The sequence below is a fragment of the Camelus dromedarius genome, chromosome 13, assembly GCF_036321535.1.
Source record: "Camelus dromedarius isolate mCamDro1 chromosome 13, mCamDro1.pat, whole genome shotgun sequence".
Classification (NCBI taxonomy): Eukaryota; Metazoa; Chordata; class Mammalia; order Artiodactyla; family Camelidae; genus Camelus; species Camelus dromedarius.
This window is the reverse complement of record NC_087448.1, coordinates 67900187-67925212: the sequence shown is the minus strand read 5'-3', so window position 1 is coordinate 67925212 and position 25026 is coordinate 67900187. Positions and strand designations below refer to the sequence as shown.

At 51.4% G+C, this 25026-nt stretch overlaps 1 protein-coding gene across 2 annotated transcripts in view; it reads left to right on the top strand.

Moving 5' to 3' along the window:
• ATP8A2 (ATPase phospholipid transporting 8A2) overlaps positions 1-24315 on the top strand; it is a 417266-nt gene extending 392951 nt beyond the window's left edge. Inside the window, exons 36-37 of one of the 2 annotated variants that reach the window (XM_031465780.2) lie at positions 18735-18826; positions 23774-24315. In XM_031465780.2, the coding sequence (XP_031321640.2) occupies positions 18735-18826; positions 23774-23871 (190 nt within the window). In that variant the 3' untranslated portion in view covers positions 23872-24315. Of the gene's footprint in view, positions 1-18734; positions 18827-19824; positions 23717-23773 lie in introns of those variants that run through there. The other variant, XM_064493258.1, reaches the window with a different exon arrangement.
• Positions 24316-25026: the final 711 nt, after the last annotated feature.

The following is a 25026-nucleotide window of genomic DNA, read 5'->3' as shown; positions in this document are numbered from 1 at the left end:
CCGTCCGCGGCCGCTGTAGCCCCACATGTGCGGATGCACAGGCCCCGGGCTGTGTCCCCCTTGGAACGCCTCGTGCAGCCTCGGAAAGGGCGGGCAGCCCGTGCACACGAACTGCGGGTTTCTGCAGCTCTTCCTGAGCCTCCCCGAGACCTGTTGCTATATTTCGTCCTCCAGGGGGGTCGGGGGGTGTGAAGGAGGACGAAAGATTCTTCCACGTGCCGGGGGTGGCTGGGCTGGACTCTGGAGGACTCAGGACCACGAGTCCCCGCGTTGTAACGTCTTACTTGCACCCACCGCACCTGGTTGCAGAACGGACTTTAGGCAGCTCAAGACCACGAGTAAAGCGTGGCTGTTTATAAAGACCAATTTCTTGAGGTCCTCCAGCTCTCTCCAGGAGCCTGGCTGAGCCTGCAGTGACTCGCCCATGGTCTGAAGTCCTGTAAACGCACACCCTGGGCTGAGGCTGCAGAACCTCCTCTGTAGCTCCTACCAGGGGAGTGCACTGTCTTCCCCAGCGAAGGCAGGGAGGCAGCGGGAAGCCGCCCCCCCACCCCGCCCCGGGAGCCCTCCACGCCTGCACCTGCGGCCGCCCGCGCCTCCATCCCTCATTATCTGTGATTAGTATTTAGGAGGTTAATGGGTGGAGCAGCTCATCTTTCTTTAATTACTTAAGCAACTGAGTTGGGGGACCTCGCGGCCAGCTCTGAATTACTCTGTTTGGATGCTGATTTGAATTTGTGAAGTCAGATGTTTATTACCCAGACCCAGATCCTGTGTGTATTGGGGAGGAGGTGCTAGGAAAAGAGGGATGGTGGTAAAGTTATTTTTATTGTAATTAATTTGCAGCTTAATGGGCCTCCAAGAAAGTCCATGATTTTAAAAGAAAATAACGGTCGGGAGAGAGATCCGCGGTTTCGAACTTGATTCAGATCTTAAGCGCCAATAGGCAAATTCGTTTTATTTTTCTTAAAAGGGCAAGTTCACACTTGAGGAATTTAATTGATTAAAAAATACCATTGAGTCATTATCCCCATGTCTTAACCTTCACGTATTAGCTGGTTTGTCAAGTCAATTTAATTTTCAGCACGTTTACATGACAAAGCTGCCAGCTGTACCCTCGGGAAATTATATTCCTGCCCAGTATGCTTCATTGCTCAAAAACCGCCCTCAACACCTGACTCCGGTCTCCCTGACCATCTCTCAAGCACCCGGTGCCACTTCTGCCGTGCAGTTGTCACCTGTAACTGTCAGACCCCTTAGAAATTGCCATTGCTTTTTTTTCTATTTTTGTTGTTTTTAAATTGAAGTGTAACTGACATACAGTATTGACTTAGTTTCTGGTGTCCCGCAGTGACTCAGTTACACACAGGTGCGCAGCCTTTCAGCTGCTCCGCCATCATGCGCTAGTACAGGGCGCCGAGTGTGCCTCCCTGTGCGCGACAGGGGGCCTCGTCGTTTCTCTCGCCTTTTTATGCACATCCTTCCCACCCTCCCGAGCTCTCTCCTTCCCTCCTCCATCACATTCACAGACTGGCCTACAAAAAGGGAAACTGAGGCGTAAACAAATGCAAGGGTTGGTTTAAAGGAGATTTGAGCCAGGCGGTACCAAACCAGAAGGGGAGCTGGGGGGCCGTGCAGAGAAGAGTGTGACCCACCGTCGCTGAGAGCCCCATCAGCTGGCGGTGACACGCTGCCCCAAGGTTCTAGTCCTCACCCTGATTTGGGCTTGCTGCCAGCCACCCCGGCCCCAACCGCGGGCCCCTGCAGCCTGAGGGCATCCTTCCTGACCCTGGTTTCACACCCTTAATGAGGCCGTGGCTCTCCGGCCTCACCTGAGGGTGCGCTCGGGACCTGGGCCAAGACGCCTGCTTTCCATGGTGCAGGAAGGCGCTTGTAGCCAGACTGTGCATCTGTGAGAAACGCCCGCTCTTCTCTGGCCAAGTTGGAACATAGGCTCGGGGGTCCTGAGGCCTGGAAATTCCCTTCCTGAAAAAAGCTCCTGTGACAAGAGCCTGTGCCAGAGTGCCACCCGCCCCCCCCCCCCCCCCGCAGAGGGGAGCTGGCAGGGGCCTCTGAGGGAGAAGGACAAGGACCCAGTGGCCTTCCCCGCCCACCTTGGTCTTTGTCCCCGCACTTGGCCCCGCCTGCATTGATTATTCCTCTGTCTCCTCACTCCGTCAGTCCTTCAACAAGTAGTTCTTGAGCATCTTGCGCATGGAAAGTATTCACTGTAGCTCCCTGTGCTGTGCAGTAAGTCCTGGGCCCTGTTTTTGGTGCTGAGCACATAACTGGGAACAAAATCCCTATTCCAGCCCTCAGAGCCTACATTCCAGTGGGGACCACAGACAGGAAACACAAACCCTTAGTGAAAAGGGCTGAAGACAGAGCAGGGACAGTGCAGGAGAGGGGTGGTCTCCCGGGGCTGGTCTGCAGGAACAGGGGCAGGGAGCCACTGGCACATGGAGACAGAAGTGCAGAGGCCCTGGGGTGGGAAGCTGTCCAGAGAGGTCCAGACGGCCATGTGGCCGGAGCAGGAGGTGCGGAGGGCTGACAGGAAGTTGGGTTTGAGCGGGGTAAGTGGCTCGTCCAGTGAGGGGAACCAGCGCTTTAACAGAACTCTCAGCTTGTCAGGCGGCGTCTTCCTGGTGAGCGTCGTGCTTCCCGGCTGTGGTTGTGCTCAGTCTAGTCCTTTCCCCGGACGCCCCATCAGGAGACATACCGAGCCTGGACCATTCCAGACTCGCTCCATTACACCCGGTGCTTTTCAACCCACCGCACAGCCTGTCCCTGAGGCCCCTCCGGGTGGGCCAGGTACCCCGCTAATTTATCTGTTCCTAACAGCCCCGTGACCCCGACCTGACCTCTCCACGGGCTCTCTGACGGGGCGGCAGAGCTGGGCTCCCACCTCGCTGCAGGCCCTGGGATGAGGGAATAGTTTCCATATGCGCGGGGCTGTCATTCAGATCCGACTCCGCCGGCTTGCTAATGAGGTCAGACGGCTCTGTAGGGCTGGACGGCCTCCCCTCCGGGCAGTGCCGGCCGGGGATGCGGAGAGCCTCCCACCCCCTCTGAATGCAACTGCTTAGAAAGGATAACTGTGCACAGAGACCAGACTGCCCGGAATGCATACAAACTGAGAAGGATCTCTGTTTTATTTAAAGGTTTCATTTTGAGAGAATTGCAGCTTCACCTGCAGTTGTAAGAAATACAGAGAAATCCCACGTACTCCTTACTTAGTTTCCCCCAATAGTAACATCTTGCAAAACTACAGAACCATCTCGCCACCAGGAAACTGACATGGATGCAGTCAGGATACAGGGCATTTCCATCGCCACAAGGGTCCTGGTGGTGTCTTTTTATAGCCCCGTCTACTCTGTCTCCCATTTGGCTCCGGACAACCGTTAACCTGATCTCAGTTTCTGCAATTTTGTCATTCCAAGAATGTTACATAAGTTAACCACAGAGTACGTGACTTTCCGGGAGTGACCTCTTCCCCACAGCACAGTTCTCTGGAGACTCATCCACGTTGCCACGCAAACCAGTACTTTCTTCCTCTTCATTACTGAGTGGTGCTTCGTTACGTGGAGGTGCCTCGCTTAGTTAAACTTCGCCTGTTGAAGGACAGCTGGGTCCCAGTTTGGGGCCATTGTGAGTAAAGCTCCTATAGGCATGTGTGTCTAAGCTTCTACATGAACACAAGTCTTCATTTCTCTGGGATAAATGTCCAGGAGTGCAGTGCTGGATTTATGGTAGTTGCATTATTTGAGTATGGGGTTTTTTTTTTCTTTTTTAAAAATAACATTTATTTAGCTCATGATTCTGTAGGTTGGCAGCTTGGGCTGCAAGCTAGCCAAGGTTTATCTCATTTTTTTTGAGATACAATTCAAATACATAAACTTCAACTTTTTTTAAAATGTGAATTCAGAACTTTTAGTATATTCACAAGGGTGTGATATGTTTGGTGGGTTTTTTAATACATGTTTTATTGAAGGAGTCAGTTTACAGTGTTGTGTCAATTTCTGGTGTACAGCATGTTTCAGTCATACATGTACATATGTATTCTTTTTTCATTATAGGTCACTACAAGATGTTGAATATAGTTCCCTGTGCTCTACAGTAGAACCTTGTTGTTTGTCTGTTTTATATATATTACATAGTATCTGCAAATCTCAAGCTCCTAGTTTATCCCTTCCCCCCCTTCCCTCCCTGGTAACCGTAAGTTTGTTTTCTATGTCTAAGTATCTTTCTGTTTTGTAAATAAGTGTCTTTTTTTTTTTTTAAGATTCCACATATAAGTGATATATGGTATTTTTCTTTCTCTGACTTACTTCACTTAGAATGACAATCTCCAGGTCCATCCATGTTGCTGCAAATGGCATTGTTTTAGTATTTTTTATGGCTGAGTAGTATTCCTTTGTATAAATATACCACATCTTCTTTATCCAGTCATCTGTCAGTGGACATTTAGGTTGTTTCCATGCCTTGGCTGTTGTAAACAGTGCTGCTATGAACACCGGGGTGCACATATGTTTTTGAATTAAGGTTCCCTCTAGACATATGCCCAGAAGTGGGCTTGCTGGGTCATATGGTAAGTCTATTTTTAGTCTTTTGAGGAATCTCCATACTGTTTTCCATAATGGTTGCACCAAATTACATTCCCAACAGTGTGGTAGGGTTCCCTTTTCTCCACACCCTCTCTGGCATTTATAGTTTGTGGACTTTTGAATGATGGTCATTCTGACTGGTGGGAGGTGATACTTCATTGTAGTTTTGACTTGCACTTCTCTGATAATTAGCCATATTGAGCATTTTTTCATGTGCCTGTTGGCCATTCGTATCTCTTCACTGGAGAATTGCTTGTTTAGGTCTTCTGCCCATTTTTGGATTGGCTTCTTTGTTTTTTTTTAATTATTAAATTGTATGAGCTGTTTATAAATTCTGGAAATTCAGCCCTTGTCAGTCTCATCTTTTGTAAATATTTTCTCCCATTCTGTAGGTTGTCTTTTTGTTTTGCTTATGGTTTCCTTTGCTGTGCAGAAGTTTATAAGCTTATTTAGGTCTCATTTATTATTTTTGCTTTTATTTCTATTGCCTGGGTAGCCTGCCCTAGGAGAGCACTGCTAAGATTTATGTCAGACAATGTTTTGTCTGTTTTCTTCTAAGAGGTTTATGGTGTCTTGTCTTATGTTTAAGTCTTTGATCCATTTTGAGTTAATTTTTGTGTATAGTGTGAGGAAATATTCTATCTTCATTGATTTACATGCAGCTGTCCAGTTACCCCAATACCATTTGCTGAAGAGACTGGTGTGTTTGGTATTTTTAAGGAGACGCCAAACTGCTTTTCAGAGTGGCCATACCATTTCACATTCCCACCAGCCGTGTATGAGCGATCTGGTCCTTCCACATCCTTGCCAGCATTTGGTATTGTCACTTGTTGTTGTTGTTACCCGTTGTGATAGGTGTGTAGTAATAGCTCACTGTGGTTTTAATTTGCATTAACTGATTGATCGTATGATTTTTCTTCCTGGTTTATTCTGTCTGTCTGTACTATCAATTGTTGATAGAGGAATATCAAATAATTCAACAATAACTCTGAACGTGTCTGTTTCTCCTTTCAGTTCTGTCAGTTTTGGCTTCACATGTTTTGCAGCTCTGTTGCCTGGTGCACAGACATTTACGATTGCTGTGTGTTCTGGGGGGACTGACCTTTTTGTCACAGTCTTCACTGTCTCAGGTTATTTTCTTTGCTCTGAAGTCTACTTTATCTGATAGTAATATGGTTTCTCCTGCTTTCCTTTGATTAATGTTCACATGATATATCTTTTTCCAACCTTTTATTTTCTGTCTTCCTATATCATTATATTTGAATTGAGTTTCTTGTAGACGGCATATCATATCATTGTGTCATGTTTTGTAATCCACTCTGTCAGTCTGTCTTTTAATTGGTATATTTAAAGCATTTATATTTATGTATTATTAATATGTTGGGGCTTAAGTTTATCATTTTACCTTTTGTTTTCTGTTTGTTCTGTTTTTCATCTCTGTTTTCTTCTTCCTTCTTGGGGGGTCATGTGAACATTTTTCAGAATTCCATTTGATTTATCTGTTGTTTTTGACTGTGTCTTCACAGTATAGTTTTTTTCCACTGGTTGCTCTGGACACTACATTATATATACATAACTAGCCACAGTCTACTGGTGTCGTTTTGCCAATCTGAGTGAAGTATAGAAACCTTACCTTCTTTTATATCTCTTCACCCACCCACATATATTTCTTTAATATTTTCTCTTCCTACATTTAGAACCATATCAGACAGTGTATATTTTTTTTAATTGAAGTATAGTTGACTTACAGTGTTGTGTTAGTTTCTGATATATAGCATAGTGATTCAGTTACATATATATATTCTTTTTCATTATGGGTGATTACAGGATATGAATGTAGTTCCCTGTGCTATTATACACTAGGACCTTACTGTTTGTTTATTTTATATACAGTAGTTTGCACCTGCTAATCCCATAGTCCTAATTTATCCTTTACCACCCTCTTTCCTCTTTGTTAACCATAATTTTTTTCTATGTCTGTGAGTCTGTTTCTGTTTAATAAGTTCATTTGTATCCATTTTTTTTAGAGTCCACAAGTAAGTGATACCGTGTGATGTTTGTCTTTGACTTCGTATGATAATCTCTAGGTCCATCCATGTTACTGCAAATGGCATTATTTCATTCTTTTTTATGGCTGAGTAGTATTCCATTTGTGTGTGTGTGTGTGTGTGTGTGTGTGTGTGTGCGCGCGTGTGCGTACACATCTTCTTTATCCAGTCATCTGTCAGTGGACATTTAGATTGCTTACATTTTTTGGCTATTGTGCTGCTATGAAAATTGGGGTGCTTGTATCTTTTCAAATTAGAGTTTTCTCCAGATATATGCCCAGGAGTGGGACTGCTAGATCATATGGTAACTCTATCTTCTGTTTTTTAAGGAATCACCATACTGTTTTCCATAGTGGCTGCATCAAATGATATCCCCACCAACATTGTAGGAGGGTTCCCGTTTCTCTCCTCCCTTTTCAGCATTTATTGCTTCTGGACTTTTTAATGATGGCCATTCTGACTGGTGTGAGGTGATGCTTCATTGTAGTTTTGATTTGCACTTCTCTAATAATTAGTGACACTGAGTATCCTTCATGTGTCTGTTGGCCATCTGTGTGTCTTCTATGCAGAAAAGTGTATAATTTTTGCTTTAATCTGTCAAACATAATTTGGAGAGCTGAAGAGGAAAGGAAAAGCCCATTGTATTTACTATATTTTTGCTCACCGTGTTTCCTCTTTCCTGATGTTCCAAGATTCCTTCTTTTCTTATTCCCTTTTTGTTCCTAGAACTTCCTTTAGCTATTCTTATAGGGTAGTTCTGATGGTAACGAAGTCTCCTAGTTTTCTTTCCATTTGATAATGTCTTGATTTCTTCTTCATTCCTGAAAGATGTTTTCACTGAGTTGACAGTTCTTGAAAAATATTATGCCACTTCTGATCTCAGTGATTTCTGGTAAGAAATCCACTGTCATTTGAATTGGTTTTCCCCTACAGGTAAAATGTCTTTTGTCTTTTGGTGTTTTTGAGATCTTTTCTTTGTTTAATTGTAATCTATCTTGGCCTGGATTTCTTTGGGTTTATCCTAGTTAGGATTCGTACAGCTTCTTGAATCTGTAGGTTATGGCTGTCACCAAATTGGGGGTTTTCAGCCTTTATTTCTTGGAGTGCTTTTTCAGCCCCATCCTCTTTCTCTTCTCCTTCTAGGACTCTGACACCACCTGTCACATTCCCACATGTCCCTCAGGCTCTGCTAACTTCATTCAGGCTGTTTTGTCTTTGGTATTCAGGTTAGATCATTGCTGCTGTTCTATCTTCCAGCTTACTGATTGTGTCCTGTCTCCTCCATCCTGCTATCAAGACAGCCCATCCACTAAGCTTTTTATTTTACTCTATTTTTGAGTTCTAAAATTACAACTGTTTTCTTACATCTGTTTCTTTGCTGAGGCTTTCTTCTTTTTTCCACTTGTTTTTAGCATTGTCCACAGTTGCTAACCGAAGCATTTTTATCATGGATGGTTACTTTAAAATCTTTGTCAGATTATTCCACCATCTCTGTCATCTCAGTATTGGCATCTAAAACATTCACTTTTGGATCTGCCTGGTTCTAGGTATGACAGATGACTTTCAAATGTGGCATTTGGGTATTACGTTATGTGACTCTGGATTTTACAACAGGCTCGCTCCTGCCAGGGAGAGTTAATCCAGATCCCCCCTTGGTCTGCATTGATGCCTGCAGGGTCGGGGTGAGAGTTCCTGCTCTCCACTGACTCTGCAGGGGGTGGGAGAGGGAGGAGAGGGAGGGGTGTGTCCTTGTCGCTACTTAAGGATAAAAGTCCTGATTCTCCATTAGGCCTCTTCTGACACCACCCCAGGGAGGAGAGGGTGGAATGCCTTCCTAGTTCACAGGGCAGGAGATGGAAGTCCATTCTTCTCTGCATCTCCCGATGGCTCTGCTGGCACCACAGGGGGCGAGAGACCTTAGCAGCTGGCAGGGATGAAAGTCCTCGGTCCCTACTTGGCCTTCTCTATAACCACCCCTGTCGGGGCCCTGGGGCGCCTTGTTGCAGCCTCGTACGGGTGGAAGTCTAGGCTCCCCACTTGGGCTTTGCCAGCACGGGTGGAAATTGAGCCAAAGTTTTTTCTGGAGTGTTTGGCTGGAGCAGAGTGATGGTGGTCTAACTGTCTTGTGAGGCTGCCGCTTCCCGCTCCTTCGGCTGGAGGGAAGAGGCTCTCCCTGGCTTCCTGGCTGCACCCGTGGGCACTTGGTGGCCAGGCTCTTCTGCTCCAAGTCTGGAATCCATGAGCTGAAAGCAAGCTCGAGTTTCTCATACTCCGAGGTTCCTGGTCACCCTTCCTCTCCACCTTTTCAGTGTCATCTTCTGTTTGTTTTACACATAACGTCCAGGGACATCAGTTGTGCTTAACAGGAGGAAGAGAGAAAATACACCTATTCCGTCCACCTTCCGGGAAGCAGTCTCTACAGACGGGTTTTGTTTTTTTTTTAACCTCTCGAAAGGAGCTGGAACGCGGCAATGCAGGGCTGGTTTTCAGGAGGAGCCATTTCTACCTGAGTTGCTGCTTCCAGTGAAAGGACAGTGTCGTGCTGCTGCGAGCGCTGTTTCTTGTTGACCTTTCCTCCTAACCTAACCTCGCTGGCTCACTGAAGTCGCCACCCCGCTCGCCGGCACTGTGGAAAAAGATTCCGTTTGTTTCCGTCTCTGCTTCGGGTCTTCTCAGCGTCCCCAGACCCTGGCTGGAGGCCCCCTGGGCAGTCCTACCCGCCCGCGCGGTCGCCACACGCCCATCAGCTGTGCTCTGAGCGGGGATGGCGGTCGGCAGACAGATCCCACCTAACCTGAAACTGCAGAACTGTTTCTCCCGTCAAATCATTGCCTAATTTGGTCCTGTCACTCTTTGGTCAGTCTCTTCTTTTTAACAGGAAATCACCCAGCGATTCTCTGTACAGGAACGAGATTTCTTCCGACACCCAGAATGGTGCCTTTACTCCCACTTTCCAAAACCTTGTCTGGAAGAGAAGAAAATCAATTGTCCAGTACAAGCCCTTCTTCCCTCCAGTTCCCAGTTTTGATGGTCAGAGGGGACCTGAGCCCAGGAGGGACTAGAGGAATCTTTTTATTTTTGGAATGGAATCTGTACTGAATTAGTTAACCTTGAACCCTTTCCTGCCCTCAGCCAGACTGTCCTCTAACTGCTCCATGCAATCTGAATTCTTCTCTTAACAAAACACAATATCCTATCTCTGTAAAGGCCACGGAAGTTGTCATTTTGGGTGTGTTTTTGTTTTGGTTTGTTTGCTCACAGTGTCATCTAGAGTTTGGAGGGGGCCTTCCTCTTGTGGAAGAGAATTGAAATGATGTCCCCATTCTGTCATTTTAAAGAATTTCTGTGCTAAAAGAGGAGTATCTCTCAGCTGCTGTTGTAAAACCCACTGTCCTGAGCTCAGTGCTGGGCCGTGTGGACAGACGCAGGGACACTTGCCGCAGGGTCCCCCTGCGGGACACGTGTGAGTAGGACAGCGAGTCAGTGCCCCGAGCACAGGTGCAGCTCTCTGCCTGTCACCGTCCCCGCTCTCTGCCAGGTTGCACTGGGAGAAACGGAGAGAGGGTGTGAGCCCGGCGCCCTGCCAGGATGAGCCCCTGGCTGAACAGGCAGGGCTGGGTCGCTGTCTCTGGGCATCTCCATCCCGGGGCCTCCCCGCCTGCCCTCCGGCGTCCTGCAGGCCCAGGGGCCCGGGCTGGGCCTGCTCCTCTCCTGTGACTGGACAGGGTGCAGCTCCAATGCCTCGCCTTCCCAGAGCCTTCCTGAACTTTCTCCATCTTGTCACCACGTCCCCTCCATGATGGCGCTCCTCACCTTGTGCCTTAATGTGTGTCTGCACAGCAAGGCAGCCTCAGACCTGTTAGCTGCACGGGGGAGAGGCTGTGTCTCAGGTCATGTTTCCAGCGCCAGATGTCACACCCAAGAGGCGCAGCACAACCACTGAAGGGACTGGAAGTCGCGTTCTAGAGCTCGAGGTGTGCAGACGGGCCGGCAGGAGGCGGGTAACTGACTCCACCTGACGGAAGGGAACTTAGGACGGGCGTCCGCCTCCAGGGTGCGCACTCCTCCCACCGGGGTCTCGGGCTGGGGACCCTTCTGCTTTGCGGTCTTCTTGCTGTTTTCCCTCATTACACACGTGGACTTAACTAAGGTCGGGTGGTTTTGGGGGGATTTTTGTTGTTTTTTAAGCCTACAAAGGCCTAGGTAGATGGAGAGCACTGCTGAGTGCAGAGGTTCTCATGTCCCCGTGTTCGGACTGTAGTGAGTACCAAGGAGCTACTGCTTGGGGCTGTGAAGTCTTTCCCTAGGGATCCTTAAGAGTAGGTTAGAACTGGGGGAGGGGAGAGCTCAAATGGTAGTGTGTGCTCAGCGTGCACGAGGCCCTGGGTTCGGTACCTCCACTAAAAAATAAATAGACCTAATTAACCCACCCTCCAAAAACAAACCCTAAAAAAAAATAGGTTAGAATTTCAACAGTCTGCTTGCTCAGCAGATGCCTGGTCGTACCTGAAGGAAAGGGCACTGTGGATTAGCGTTCATCTTGAGGAAACTAAGATTTATGTTTGGAAGACAGTCCAGCAGCAACTCAAAAGTCAGTGCCTTAGAACACCTGTTTGCGTTTGACTTCATGGTGGTGTCAGTGCAGGCCCCCCCAGCTGTGACGGCCCGCCAGACCGGACCGAGAAGCAGACCTGCCGCCATCTGCTCCCGTCTCCAGGCTGTTCTTCCACAGTTAGCAGGGGCAACTTTAGCAGGGACAGCCTCCTGACAGAAACGTGGGCATGAAAGTTGATTATTGCCCCCAAATCGCACTTTCCAGCTCTCTGCTCCTTCCGGACACCGCACGCCCTTTGAGACAGGAGCACCCACGTGCCCCGGGACGTGTGGCTCCTAGTGGAGCCCGTCGGTCAGGAGCCACGTGAGATGGGGCTTCAGCACCGCGCCCGGGGTGGAGGGGGGAGGCAGGAGGGTGCGAGCCGCTGTGGACTCCCGGTTACCTGCGCCTTCGTGCAGGCGGACGGGGCCCAGGCAGCTCGCGTGCCCACTCCTGGCCGCGGAGAGGTCAAGCAAGCACTCAGCTCCAGCGTCCCCACCGTGGGAGAAGGAAACCACGAAGGTGACGTCACTGCCCACAGGTCAGGTGATGGGAGGGAATTTCCCTCGATTCAGGACCCCTTCCCTCTGTTTTCTTTTTAAATTGTGATGAAATCCACATAGCGTAAGATTCACCATTTTAAGGGTGCAGTTCCGTGGCACTTAGCGCACTTGCCCTGCTGTGTGGCCATCACTGCTGTCCCGTCCCAGGGCACCTTCCTCTCCCCTCAGGGAACCCTTGTGCTTTCAGCAGTCACTCCCCCCTCCCTCCCCGCCTCCCACCGCACGGGCCCAGCAACCACCGCTCTTCTGTCTCTGTGTATTTGCCCGCTCCACGCTTCATATAAATGGAGCCATGCAAGACACAGCCTACTGGGTTTGGCTTGTTCACTCACCACCAGGTTTTCAGGGTTTTTCCATGTGGTGCCTGTTCCCAGTACTTCATTCTTTTTCATGGCTGAATGATACTCCACTGTATGGACAGACCACACTGTTACCCATTCAGCAGCTGACAGATGTCTGGGTTGTTTCATCCCTCAGTTACTGTGAATAGCGCTGCTGTAGATGCTGGTGTGCAAGGATCTGCCTGAGTCCACCCTTGATTCTTTCGGGTGTAACCGAGGAGTGGAACTGCTAGGTGCCGCAGTAATTCTGTGTTGAACTTAACCGCAGAGCAGGGCCCCCTCAGGAAGCTGCGAGGACTCCAACCTCCCCACGGCCTGTCCAGCACACGCTCTCTGTTTCTGTCTCACTTGCAGCCGTCCTCGGAGGTGTTGTAAGTGCTGCTTCTCTGGGGCTTTGATTTGCGTTTCCCTCGTGACTAATGACGTCGCCCTTTCCGTGTGTTCGCTGGCCACTGCGTTTCTTCTCCGGGTGATGTCTGCACAGACCCTTGGCCTGTTTTTGATTTGGTTTGTCTGCCTTCTTGCTGTTGAGTTGTTGGGATTACTGATATGTTCTGGATCCTAGACCCAAGGTGTGTGACTTGTAAACACTTTCTCTCATTTTGTGGTTCTTTTCACTTTCTTGATAATGTCTTGATTCATAAAAAGTTTGAATATTGATGAAGCCCAGTTATCTATTCTTCATTGCCTGTGCTTTGTAAGGAATATTGCCAAATTGAAGGTCATAAAGATTTATACAGTTTTAGCCCTTGTACATGGGGCTCTGATCCCTGCTGAGCCACTCTGAGTGACTGAAGCTGAGGGCCCGGCCTGGTTCCTCTGCATGTGGAAGTCCACTTGCTGTGGGGCCTTCGCTGAGCAGACCTCTCTCTTCATGGATGGTCCTGGTGCCCGAGCCAAAGGCCAGCTGACCACGCTCTCTGGGGTTTCTGCCACACTCTTACCTACACTACGCAGATTCACATGTCCGCCTACCAGTGCTTTATTGCTGTAGTTTTACATTAAATCTTGAAATCAGAAAGTGTGAGTCCTGTAATTTTGTTGGTTTTTTCCAAGATCATTTTGGTGATCTGTGGTCCCTGGAAATTCCATACGAATCTCTGGATAAACTTTCCCCATTTCTGCAAAAAAAAACAGGCTGTTGGGATTTTGCCTAATTGCTTTGGTTCGATCTTCCAGTAAACTCGCTGAACAGAAGTGGTAAAAGCAGGCATCCTTGTCTTATTGCTGATCGGAGAGAGCCAGCTTTCAGCCCCTTGGCGCATGCTGTCAGCTGGGGCAGCGTGTTTTGTAAATGCTCTTTGTTGGGTTGAGGAATTTCCCTTGTCTTAGTTTGCTGAGTATTTTTATTATGAAAGGGTGTCGGGTTTTGTCAAATGGTTTTTCACATTAATTCAGATCATTGCTCTCTTCCCTCTACTCTGTTACTGTGCTGTGTTATACTGGTTGATTTTTGTATGTTTAACCACCTTTGCATCCTGGCCTAAATCCCATCTGGTCATGGTGGAGAATCCTTTTATTATACTGCTGAATTCGGTTTGCTCACACTTTGTCAGGAGTTCCTTTTTTAAGCCAAACTCTCGTGGATCTAATTGTTCTTCCCTGTGCTGCTTCGTACTCCTTTTTCCTTTACTTCTCACTAACAAATTAACCAAAGTAAATTTCTGATTGCGTTCTCTTCGCCTTTTTTCCTATCTTTGTGAGTGGATGGTTTTCAAACCTCACGTAGACAGGAGAATGCTGTAAACTGTAAATGTTGTTCATATTGTCACCCCTTCCTAGGCTTGAGCTTTGCCAACATGACTGTTCATGAGCAATTTTACTGATGTTCATCCACAATGGCCTTTTCCTCCGTAACATTTCAGCCCTGGAACACGGGCAGAAGTCGGTGTTGTAAAAGCTCTGGTGCCCTTTTCCTCACCCAGAGCTTTGTCAGATCCATTACTATTTTCAGTCTCCAGAAAAGGGTGTTTCTAAAAAGACTTGGGAAGCAACGGCTCTGTGACTTTGCTCTGTAGCCACCCTGTATTCCAACAGTCAGGCCAGGGGACTATAAATTAAGGGGTCCAGTCACTGTGGCAGACTCAGTGGACTTGGGGCCACACAGGAGCACTGGGTGAAATGGGAAGAGAAAGGCTTCCAGTGTGCAAATGCAGGAGCGGCAGTTAAAAGGCTCAGGGCTTGATGCGGGGAGAGGTGAGCCCTCAGCCCCACGTGCGATGGGTCAGAGCCCTCTGCACAAAGCTGCAGACTTTGTAGGGCTATTTTATTTTTTAAATTTTTTAAAGTATAGTCAGTTTACGATGTATCAATTTCTGGTGTACAGCACAGTATTTCAGTCATACAGGAACATTCTATTATTCATTTTCATACTCTTTTTAACCATGAGTTACTACAAGATATTGAATATAGTTCCCTGTGCTGTGCGGTATAAACTTATCTATTTTATACAGAGTAGTCAGTATCTGCAAATCTCAAACTCCCAAGTCATCCCTTCCCACCCCCTCCCCCCCACCTAGTAACCATAAGTTTGTTTTCTTAGAGTCTGTTTCAATTCTGTAAGTTTGTCTTTTTTTTTTAGATTCCACATATGTGATATCATATGGTATTTTTCTCTTTCTGACTTACTTCACTTACAATGACATTCTCCAGGAGCATTCATGTTGCTGCAAATGGCATTATTTTATTCTTTTTTATGGCTGAGTAGTATTACATTGTATAGATATACCAAGACTTTCTCATCCAGTCATCTGTCGATGGACATTGAGGTTCCTTCCATGTCTTGGCTATTGTAAACAGTGCTGCTATGAACATTGGGGTGCGGGTGTCTTTTTGAATTAGAGTTCCCTCCAGATTACTGTGCAGGAGTGGGCTTGCTGGATCATAGGGTAAGTCTATATTTAGTCTTTTGAGGAATCTCCATACTGCTTTCCATAATGGCTGCACCAAACTGCATTCCCACAGTGTAGGAGGTTCCCTTTTCTCCACAGCCTCTCCAGCATTTACTGTTTGTGGACTTTAGAATGACGGCCATTCTGACTGGTGTGAGCTGACACCTCACTGTAGCTTTGATGTACATTTCCCTAATAATCAGCACACTAGGCATTTTTTCATGTGCCTACTGGCCATCTGTATGTCTTCACTGGAGAACTGCTTGCTTAGGTCTTCTGCCCATTTTTGCATTGTGGCTTTTTTTTTTAATTAAGCTGTATGAGACAGTTTTATATTCTGGAGGGTAAGTAGGGGTGCTATTTTAGGGACACAGGCACTGGAAGAGTGGTGCTCACTGGACTGACAAGGCAGCAGTGACTCATGCTCTGTCCCAGTGGAAGCAGGTGGAACACAGAATCGCCCACCAGAAACCGGAAGCCCGTGCTAGGGTATGAGGCCCCGTTTTAGACTCTTCCCAGCGCTCCAGGAACTAAGCTCGGATATGAGGGAAACAGGGCCCTGGCAGAGGCCAAAGAAAGACCATTTAGGAGAACAGCCCGGAGCTGCGCAGCCAGCCACAGTGCGGCGAGCCGCTGAACCCACAGACACGTTCAGCTCCCCCAGACCTGGGGTGCGAGGATTGTCTGAAAGGGTCTATAAAGTACTGAGGAAAGAAGACCTGGAAATCAAAAAGCCAGAGCGGCACAGAATGGGAGAAGGGGGATTGGGAAGAAAAAGTAAAATGTACAGACATGAAAAGGGTAGTACTGAGACTGAAACACACTGTTTAGTCTCGTAATAGTTCAGAGAAAGGGAAAGGAAATGGAAGCGTGGGGAGATTCAGGTAGAAATGGATACAACCTCCCAGGCGAGAAGAGGGGACCAAGGCAGGAGTCAAAGTGCTCTTCCCACGTGAAGGCGAACCAGCCTTCGCGCGTCTGTAGCTTTCCAGGTGTGAGCAAGACAGAAGAACAAGCCACACCTAGAGCGAGGGTGGCACTGAACGTGCAGACATCACAGGCAGACAAGATTATAAGAGCGTCCAGAAGGAAAAGGCGAACTACCTGCCAAGAACCAGTCCCCTGAGTAGATGACGCAAAAGAGAATGAGAAAAAAGTTACCATAAACTAAATGCTACCATTCAGACGTATTTTAAAACGTGATCACACGTTGCGGATGCAGAGAAACAGCCTGCACGTAGGACGGGAATGAAGACGACTGGGAGACAGGAGAAGACCAGGGCCGGGGAGGAGGGAAGCCGACTTCGTGTCTGAGGCTTTGTCAGTTCTCACGCGGGTCCGCACCTGGCAGTGCAGGACTTGGTACAGGAGCATGAGTGGGGACCACGGGCCTGCAAGTAGACGTTCTAAGGCAGGCTAACAGCCAGCCACGTACCGTGATGAGCAGACCTGTGCGGAGACGGCAGGGCTCAGTGTGATGCCCGGTTCCTTTGTAGAGTTAGCTGCACTGGGAGGGGTCTGTGCACAGGTGTGGACATCCCCGTCCCCACATCCCACAGGTCTAGCAGGGTGCACACTGGCTGGCTGGTGATGAGGGAGACAGAGCTAATGTGGGGGGGGGGGCTGGCTCTGGATGCCCGCTTGAGGGAATCATTGAGCAGGGCCTTCTACGGTCCCCTGTACTTGGGGTGCAGGGCAGGTGTGGGCTCTTGGACACGTCTCCTTGATCCCAGGGACCCCTCAGCACGTGGGAGGACGGGCTGGAGCACAGGGTTAGAGGGCGGTGCTCCCGTGGGCTAGCGCTCAGTGGACAGTAGGCACGTGCTGTCCTTGCTTTGACCGTTGCTGTGTGTTCAGAGTATTTCATTTTTTGAAACATACACCTTTCTGTGAGGAACTCAGACGTCTGTCCAGCACCCACGCCCTCTGTGCTTGGAGGCACTGAGCTTGCTTCCAGCTGCCCAGGCAGAGACCAGGAGGTCACCAGGAGGGGCTTCTGGATCTGAACTGGTGGTTGGTCCAGGGGTGACTGAGCAGATGAAGGGCTTGGTGGGGAGCCCAGCCCTGCCGTCCCCTCCACTCCTGGGGAGCGAGGGCCTTCATCCCACTGGTGTACTGGTGTCCCCTCCCACGGGCTCTGAGCACCGGGCAGTGCCTTCTGTGCAGGCACCGTGGACAGTGCAGCTCAGACACGGAGGGCAGCCCCGCATGACACTCCCCACCTCCTGGGAGCTGCGGGCAGTTGGGGGGCCACACATGGGGACAGAGCATCTGGTCCTCCCTGCGGCCCAGGCGGTGGTTCAGCAGGACCCAGGGAGGTTACAGTGGCCCCTGCAGAAAACATACGAGAGGGGAGGGAGAGGCAGGGTGAGGGAGCAGAAGAAATGTGTTCCCAGCAGTCATCAAACATCTTCCCCAGGGCTGGCCGAGGCCCAGCCCAGTACGAAGTGAACTTCAGCTTGTGTGGAGGGGAGCCGGGCCCTGCTCCCCTGGCAGAGGCCCTTACGGGAGCATGAAATGGGCCCTGGTCAGGAGAGACTTGTCCTCGGACACGGGTTCTGGACCACAGGCCACTGCAGCCCCTCCAGTTCCCACAAACGGCAGATTAGGGGTGTATTCGTTGCCACAGCAAAAGACCACACACTGCGTGGCTTAAACACCTGTTTCTCTCCCAGCGGTTCCGGAGAGCCCAAGTCCAAGAGCAGGGCCGGTTCCTCTGAGGCCTCCCCCTCCGCTGGCAGGTGAAGGGTGCAGTCTTCCTTGGTCTTCCCCTGGTCACGCCTCCGTGTGTGGGTGCACCCTGATCCCCTGCCTTATTCGGACAACAGTCAAGCTGGATTAAGTCCACGCCGTGCCCTCATTTTAACTGCGTCGCCTCTTTAAAGCCCCCTCTCCTAATGCAGCCCCCACCCTGAGGCCCCAGAGGGCTAAGGCTTCCTTCCACAGGTGAGTTCTGGGGGAGCACAGTCCAGCCCTGGGGCACCGGCAAGCTCCACACACAGTGTCTGTTTGGGTCGAAGCCAAGTGCCACCCTGACAGGAGATCAAAGCACGTGTGCACCTGGCACCTCTCAAGCACTCCACCTCTGGGTAGGGCATAAACCACAGCTGTCCTCCAGCGGCCTCTGTGCTTCTGCCCCCAGCAGGGGTACCTCGGAGCGAATCATTTCAGGAGAAGCAGGAAGAACTCCTAATCCTTGTTGTTCCAAGAAAACTTACCTTGGTTTTCACTGTGGTTCAAAATAAGCATCAGGTCCTGTGTAAGGAACCCGTCTCCTCCCGCAGTCCCAGGCAGTGGGGCGCGGCCTGGCACCAGTTCCTGGCGGCTGCAGGTGGGACAGAGGCTTTTAAGACATTCCTGGGAGAAACAGGCGGCTCCCTGCAGGTGTTCTGCAGAGCCCAGGCTGGCCCGGTGTGAATGAACACTTGTGGTCACTCACAAGGCAGGCAGGGTCCAGAGGCGTCGGGTCCGGGGATCTGTCTGGGGCCGACCGCTACCCAAGCAGGGGTGAGATCACACGTGCTGTAAATAACAGGACGTTTCCTCCAAAAGTGTCGTGAAATGGGACGTTTTTCTGGACGTGGGGCAGCCTTTTTCCCCAGTGTGTTTTACTTCAGGACCTGAAATCATGCATCAAGCCCCTGGGAGAGGGGTCCATGGGGACGGGGGCTGACCCATTTCATCTGCCCCCAGGATGAACGAACGGGACCGGCTGCTGAAGAGGCTGAGCAGGAAGACGCCGCCCACCCTGTTCCGCGGAGGCTCCCTGCAGCAGTCAGTGCCCCGTGAGTAGGCGCCCCGGGGGCGGGATGGGAGGAGGGCTGGGCAGTGGGCCTGGTCAGAGGCGGGTATGGCTCCAGCGCAGGTCATCCCCGGGACCCAGACTTCAAATCCTGATGTGGTTTAAGATCCTCCCATCAGCCTCCCAGTGGGATTCTAAGACTGACGTGATGTTACTTTCAAAGGGTTCCCCCCAATTCGCACATTGATTAAAACAAGGACAATCACTGACAATCCCCACCCCTCTGCAGCTGGAGGCCAGGCCTGGTTTCTGCCCAGCAGGGCTGTGTGGGGTGCACAGGAGCCCAGTGGGAGGCCATGAGCGAGGGGCATGGAGCTGGGACAGGTTGGTAGGGCTTACATGCCAACCCAGACACCGTGCCGCCAGCCGAGGGCAGCGCTGGCCCAGTACAGGTGCCCTCGTGCAGGCGGCCTCCCTTCCCCAGGGCTGAATCCCACCTCCCCCTCCAGCCCCCACTCACTCCCCCTCTGACCCCACACAGGCATCACTTTGACCAATGCCCACTTCTGCTTCCCCTTCGCCCCTGAGGCGTTGAGAAGGAAGAACGGGTGGAAAAGTGAGGACTTGCTTGCACCCGGAGGACAGGCGTTGGAGGGCTCCTGCCGAGCCCGCAGAGCTCCACCTGTGAACAGGTCTTCACAGACCTGGGCAGAGAGAGGAGGGAAGGGGACATCATCATCACCGTGGTCCCCTCCCCGCAGCCCCACGTGCTGCATCCACGCAGGAGGAAGGGGGCTGAGGCCACCTTAGCGTGTCCCACAAGCTCTATGTCTGTGAGGCTTCTCCGCCCAGGACGCCTGGCAGGGCCTAAGGGCAGTGCATCACCGGCCCAGGGCAGCCCAGGGCTCAGGTTCCCGGCCACGGCCTCCGGGACCCCCACCGCCCTGGAGCTGGGCTGCCTGCAGTCCTGCCCCAGCACTGCCACTTTTCTGTGACTTTCGGTAAGTTAACCCCTGTTTCTATTCCTGTAAAATGGAGCAGACATGCGCACGCACCTGGCGTTACTGGGCGGATTAATGGAGGCTGCTGTATAAATGAGCACCTGCGGTAGAAGCCCAATAAACATCAGGTATTACTTTTTTTTCTGCCACTAGTTGAGGAAATCTGAGCCACTTACCTATTTCCCTAAACTTGTTCTCTCCTCTGAGAAAAAACCAGAATAACATACCTCTTATATAGCCCATGAGGCTTCACGACGGAGCGGGGAGAACAGGCAGAGGAGGAGTGCTGAGCCCCTAAAAGCGGTGTTCGTGCCTCAGAGCCTCCAGCCTCAAAGAATGAACCACCAAAGTGGAGACTCGGGAGGACTTTTGTGGGAGCATCATAAAGGGTCTTAAAACAACCACTAAATGTTTTCCAGACTCTGTTTTGAAGGACAAAAAATTTCTAATGAACAAGAGCTGTACAAGAAAGCGGCTTAAAATCACACATTTTAAAGACACTCAGCAACTAGTGATGAGAGCCTGCTGGGCCCCAGGGCATCTGTCCCTGACCCGCAGGGCGAGGAGGTGCTCCGGGACCGGGCCTCTGTCTTCGCAGGAACCTCATCTCCGAGCACCCGTCGTTCCCAGGGGCCGCCGCACCCGGTGTCTGTGACCGACCCTGCGCGTCCCGCACAGCCGAATCTCCTTGTCGACCCCGCCAGCTTCCCAAGCTTCTGTTGCTCCTGGGAATCCTTTTCCACCCAGGGAGCGGCCACCTTCGTTAAGATGCTATCACAGCTCAGACTGGAAGGACTGCTACTTAAGGGGAGTTTTACTCCAAAATAACATGATTTTTAGGAATTTCACCAAATATTCTACCTGGAGAGGACAGACCTCAGCCCCTCGAGTGTGGTCTCCAGGCCCCCATCAACCCTTCTGAAGATGAGTGAAGGTGGGAAATGCTATGAGCTGGGGGTTCCCTCTGAGGCCCCGTCTGGATGCAGATGGCAGGCAGGGCTCATCAGGCAGGAGCTGGTGAGCTGAAGGTGCTGGCGGAGGTGGGCTGGGTGACTGTGGCCCCTGTTGTCCTGCTAAAATTTCTTCCACTGTGGCTCTAACCCCTACCAGGCCTGGCTTCTAAAAGGAAAGTATTTATGGGTCACAGAGACACCCCTATCAGGCCACCCTCCTTTCATTCTTGAATTGAAAGGACACTTAACCTCGCTTGAGTCTCAGAACGTCCTGGTGCACATTCTGGAAACATGACGGTAGATGCAGCTGGACCAGGAGCCCTCCGGTAGTGACCTCTGGCCTGTGCTGACCCTGGGAGGAGAGACTGGACCAGAAATGCCTGAAACCCTCCCCACCCTAGAGTGGCTGTCATCCCGCTGGCTGGCCCTCCTCCAGTGAGACAAATGTGAGCTGAGGACGTCAGACAGCTCCGAGCTGAAGAAACCAGCGCAGGGCTTCCTGAACGGAAAACAACAGATAAGAGATGGGGCCGCTGCTCCTTCCTTCCAACAGGGAGTGGATGGTTCCAGATGTGAGATACTCCCCAAAAGGACATTCCCAAACAAGGCTTATTTTTCTGTCTCAGCAAGTCCCCTTCATCCTTTCCTCTCCACTAGTCTCCACCCCCAACAACAACAAAAAAACCTCATTAAAAAATAGGTAGCAATGTTCTATTTGGGCTGACAACGGCCTGGAGGGGAGCCTCTGCCAGCACTGGAGAGGCTCTTGTCCTCCCCTCAAGAGGACCCGTCCTGGGGCCCACTGGAGGGCCTGGTCCAGGCCATTTACAGAAAAGTGAGCCACGAAGGCCCAAGAGCTTAAAGGCTAAGCCCTCCCCGGCCCTAGGCTCTGGGTCCACAAGGATGGCGGAGCACAGGGGAGGGAGAGCTCCATGGTGGCCTGCCTGCCCCAAGGATGGAGAAGGACACTTACAGGGGGTCCCCATCCCTCAAGGTCAGCACCACTTCTCGGGGCGGAGAAGCAGCCCCCGGGTGTGGCAGGACCACCGTTCCCACAGCACGCTGGGTCCAAGGACAGCTGCTGCGGCACGGCCACCTTGGTAAGCAGCAGATATTACTAGAAACGTCCCCTTCGGGAGACCAGAGGAAGAACGCTGCCCGGGCCAACCACAGAGCTCAGCCTTGTTGCCAGAGGAGGCAGTGCCGTTTGCTAGATTTTACTTTGAAACACTGCAAGGCCAGCAGCTGGTCTGGGACGGCAGCAAGGACGCAGCACAAAGGGCACCTTGTGGGGCACGGGAGGCGGGGCCCAGAGAACCCTTGGGCCACCCAGGGTTTCCTCATCTTGGACCCACAGCTCCGAGGTGGGAGGAGGCCGTTCCTCTTCAGATCCCAGGAATTCTCCGAGGCCGGGAGAGTGGCACAGCCTCCGTGGGAAGGCTCAGGGCCCACTGGCTCTGCACCCTTTGCGGGGCGCACACTGGCCTGGGGGCTCTGCCTGGTGCTAGGACAGTGGACATGCGGGTTTTGGTAGAAATGCGGGTGAGCAGCCAGACTGACATCCCAGTGGAGGCTCCCCTCGGCTCTCAATCTGTCTTTACTTCCACCCCCTCCCTGCTGCCCAGCCACGACCTCAGTGGCTCCTAGGCCCCCTCTGCAGACAAGCCCCGGGTCCTCTCAGGCCGAAAGGCTTGCTCTCGGGAAGAGCTGGGAAGCTAGCCCCTGGGGACGGAGGCGCAGTTTCTGCGCATGATCGGAGCAGCCAGTCACCCCCAGCATCTGCTTTTAAAGTCACTTCCTCATCTCCCTCCCCATGAAGACTATACTTTGCTCTGTACATCTTTATAGTCCAGAAACTTCCCTTCTCAAGCCAAGTGTCTGAGTAAAGTCAGAATCCAGGATGATACACAGGCATACTCCTGACCTCTTCTCCTTTAAGGGCTGTGAGCTAACAGCACCAGTGGTAAGTCCTAAACACGCGCAGGCGGGAGGCAGGCTTTTGACTGTGTCGTTTTTTGGTCAGAAGGTCTAATTCAGCTTGTGGGACTTTTCCGTACCCCTGACCCAGAAGACTCAGTCAACAGAGCGGGTCTTACCTGTCCCTTCTGTAGGAAGGGCCAGTTAGGAAGCAGAGCCTTATTCTGGACTTCTGAAAGTTAACCCCATCCCAGACCCTCAGAACGGAGCTGCAGGAGCGCTCGGGCCATGCCTGGGTTTGTCTACCAGCTCTGCCACCTTGGGCAAGTCATGATGTCACCCATGCCTCCATTTCCCCATCTGTGAAATGGGAAGAACTCCGCCGCCTGTCTCACAGCGCTGCTGGGAGGAACAGAAGAGCTGAGCATGCACAGTACACACCACATGCTCTGGACACACAGCAACTGATCCTGTCGGCTGCTGGTAGTGTTGCCATCATTTCTGGAACCAGTTGTAAAAACCAGTCTTCCTGTAGCCATTGGGCCAATTAAACACCTCTTGACTTTTTCTAGTGATTTTTTTTTTCCTTTACCTACACAAAAGTAGACCCACCAAATCCGCCTGATGTGAACGCTCCCAGCACCCCGTGCACTTTGCCAGCCCTTACTGTTAGCATATGTTTACCTGGCATGTTTACACCTTAATAAATCACCCACGGGCCTGTAGCTTCAGGCTGACTGGAACCTTTCCGGCGCAGGACCTGTTCTCCCCGGGGGCTGGCAGTGGGACAGTGCGGCGGGAGCCAGTGACACACTGTGATTCACAGGCTGCGCCGGGCTGCAGCCCCCAGAAATGGGAGGACACTCCCCAGCCCAGCCCAGCAGCAGCACAGAACCACCCGGACTCCGCCCCTCGGGCGCACCCTCCCTCCTCCTCTTCTTTGCCACACACGCCCATGAGGGTCAGCTGTCTCTGGACCCCTATCCAAGGCCACGGGGCCCGTGGTAGGAGCTTGGCCACGGTCTCCCCATAAAGCAGCTTCTTCCAAACCCAGTGCACCGCCCCCCCACCCCCCCGCCAGCCTGCTCCTAACCAGGCCTCTGTGCCCTCCTCTTTCAGATGGGTACGCCTTCTCCCAGGAGGAGCACGGAGCCGTCACTCAGGAAGAAATAGTCCGCGCTTATGACACCACCAAACAGAAATCGAGGAGGAAGTAAGACGCAGGCCCTCCCGCGGGCTCCCCGAAGGGGCGGCGTCGGCGGCACGCAGTGTTCGCGCATCCCCGGCGGAAGAGGCCGGTGGCAGCAGCCAGAACACCGGGACACCCGTTCTGTGGCCTTAGCCGACCGGTTTGCTAGTCCCACTTACCCCGCAAACCCGAGGGCTTCCCGCGGGGGGCCCTTCCTTCCCTTCCAGCCCGGCTGCAGCGCTTGGCCCGCCTTTCGTTTACGCTGTTAGGAAGCGTTCGACTCTGCTCTGTCAGGTGTGAAATTAAAAACATAATGTTTCACCAATATTTAAACATCAGTACTGGTTGTTCTGGGAGAAAGGGAAGAGGGTTTTATGCTGCCTGAGAACCCGTCTTGCGGAACTGGAGCCGGGGGCGCGCCGCTTCCTGCCCTGTAACCCCCAGATAAGTCCGCGGGGCAGCACGTGACTGCACTTTATGCAGGCCGCTCTCTTGCTCTGATTCCTTTTCTGTTTGTACGAAATTGCCATAAACTTGATTGCGGTGAAATCACAAAAACATGTATCTGGGTGGTAAGCCTGAAAATGGTTACTTGAACCTCCCAGTCACATTTGCAGCGGGGGGGACCCGTTGGGGTCCCGACACTCCCCTGCATCCTCGCCAGGTGCCTCCCGGCCAGTGGCCCGGGTGCTCTCGGGCACGCCGCGCTCAGACCTACTGCATGTGGCCCTGTGCTTGGTGCATGGCAGCTGCGGGCACCCCAACCAGCACTCATCCTTCTCCCGCAGATTCAGACGCGGATGCGAGAATCCCTTCTTCCACCGCCCTGCCCCTTCTGTAACGGAAGAAACCACTCCACGTATCTAATACACGTGTACCTGCCTCTTCCTGAGGACAGGGACACCTGCGGGTCAGGGTGATCGTAGAGCCCCTTTGGCCCCGCCCACCCTGGTCAGGCTCTCAAAACTCCTCTCCTGGCCTCCAGACCTCTGGATCTTGGCACCTGCTTAACTTAGAACCCATGCTTGTTCTCTTGGGAGTTCAGAGCACGTTTCAATTTTTAGTGAATTTATAGCATGTCTCCCCAGCAAAGGAACACACCTGTCACTGCAGCTCTAGAATCTGAGAGCAAGGAGGGGTGGGGGAGTAAGGGCCCCAGGGTGAGGCAGACCACCGTCCGCGA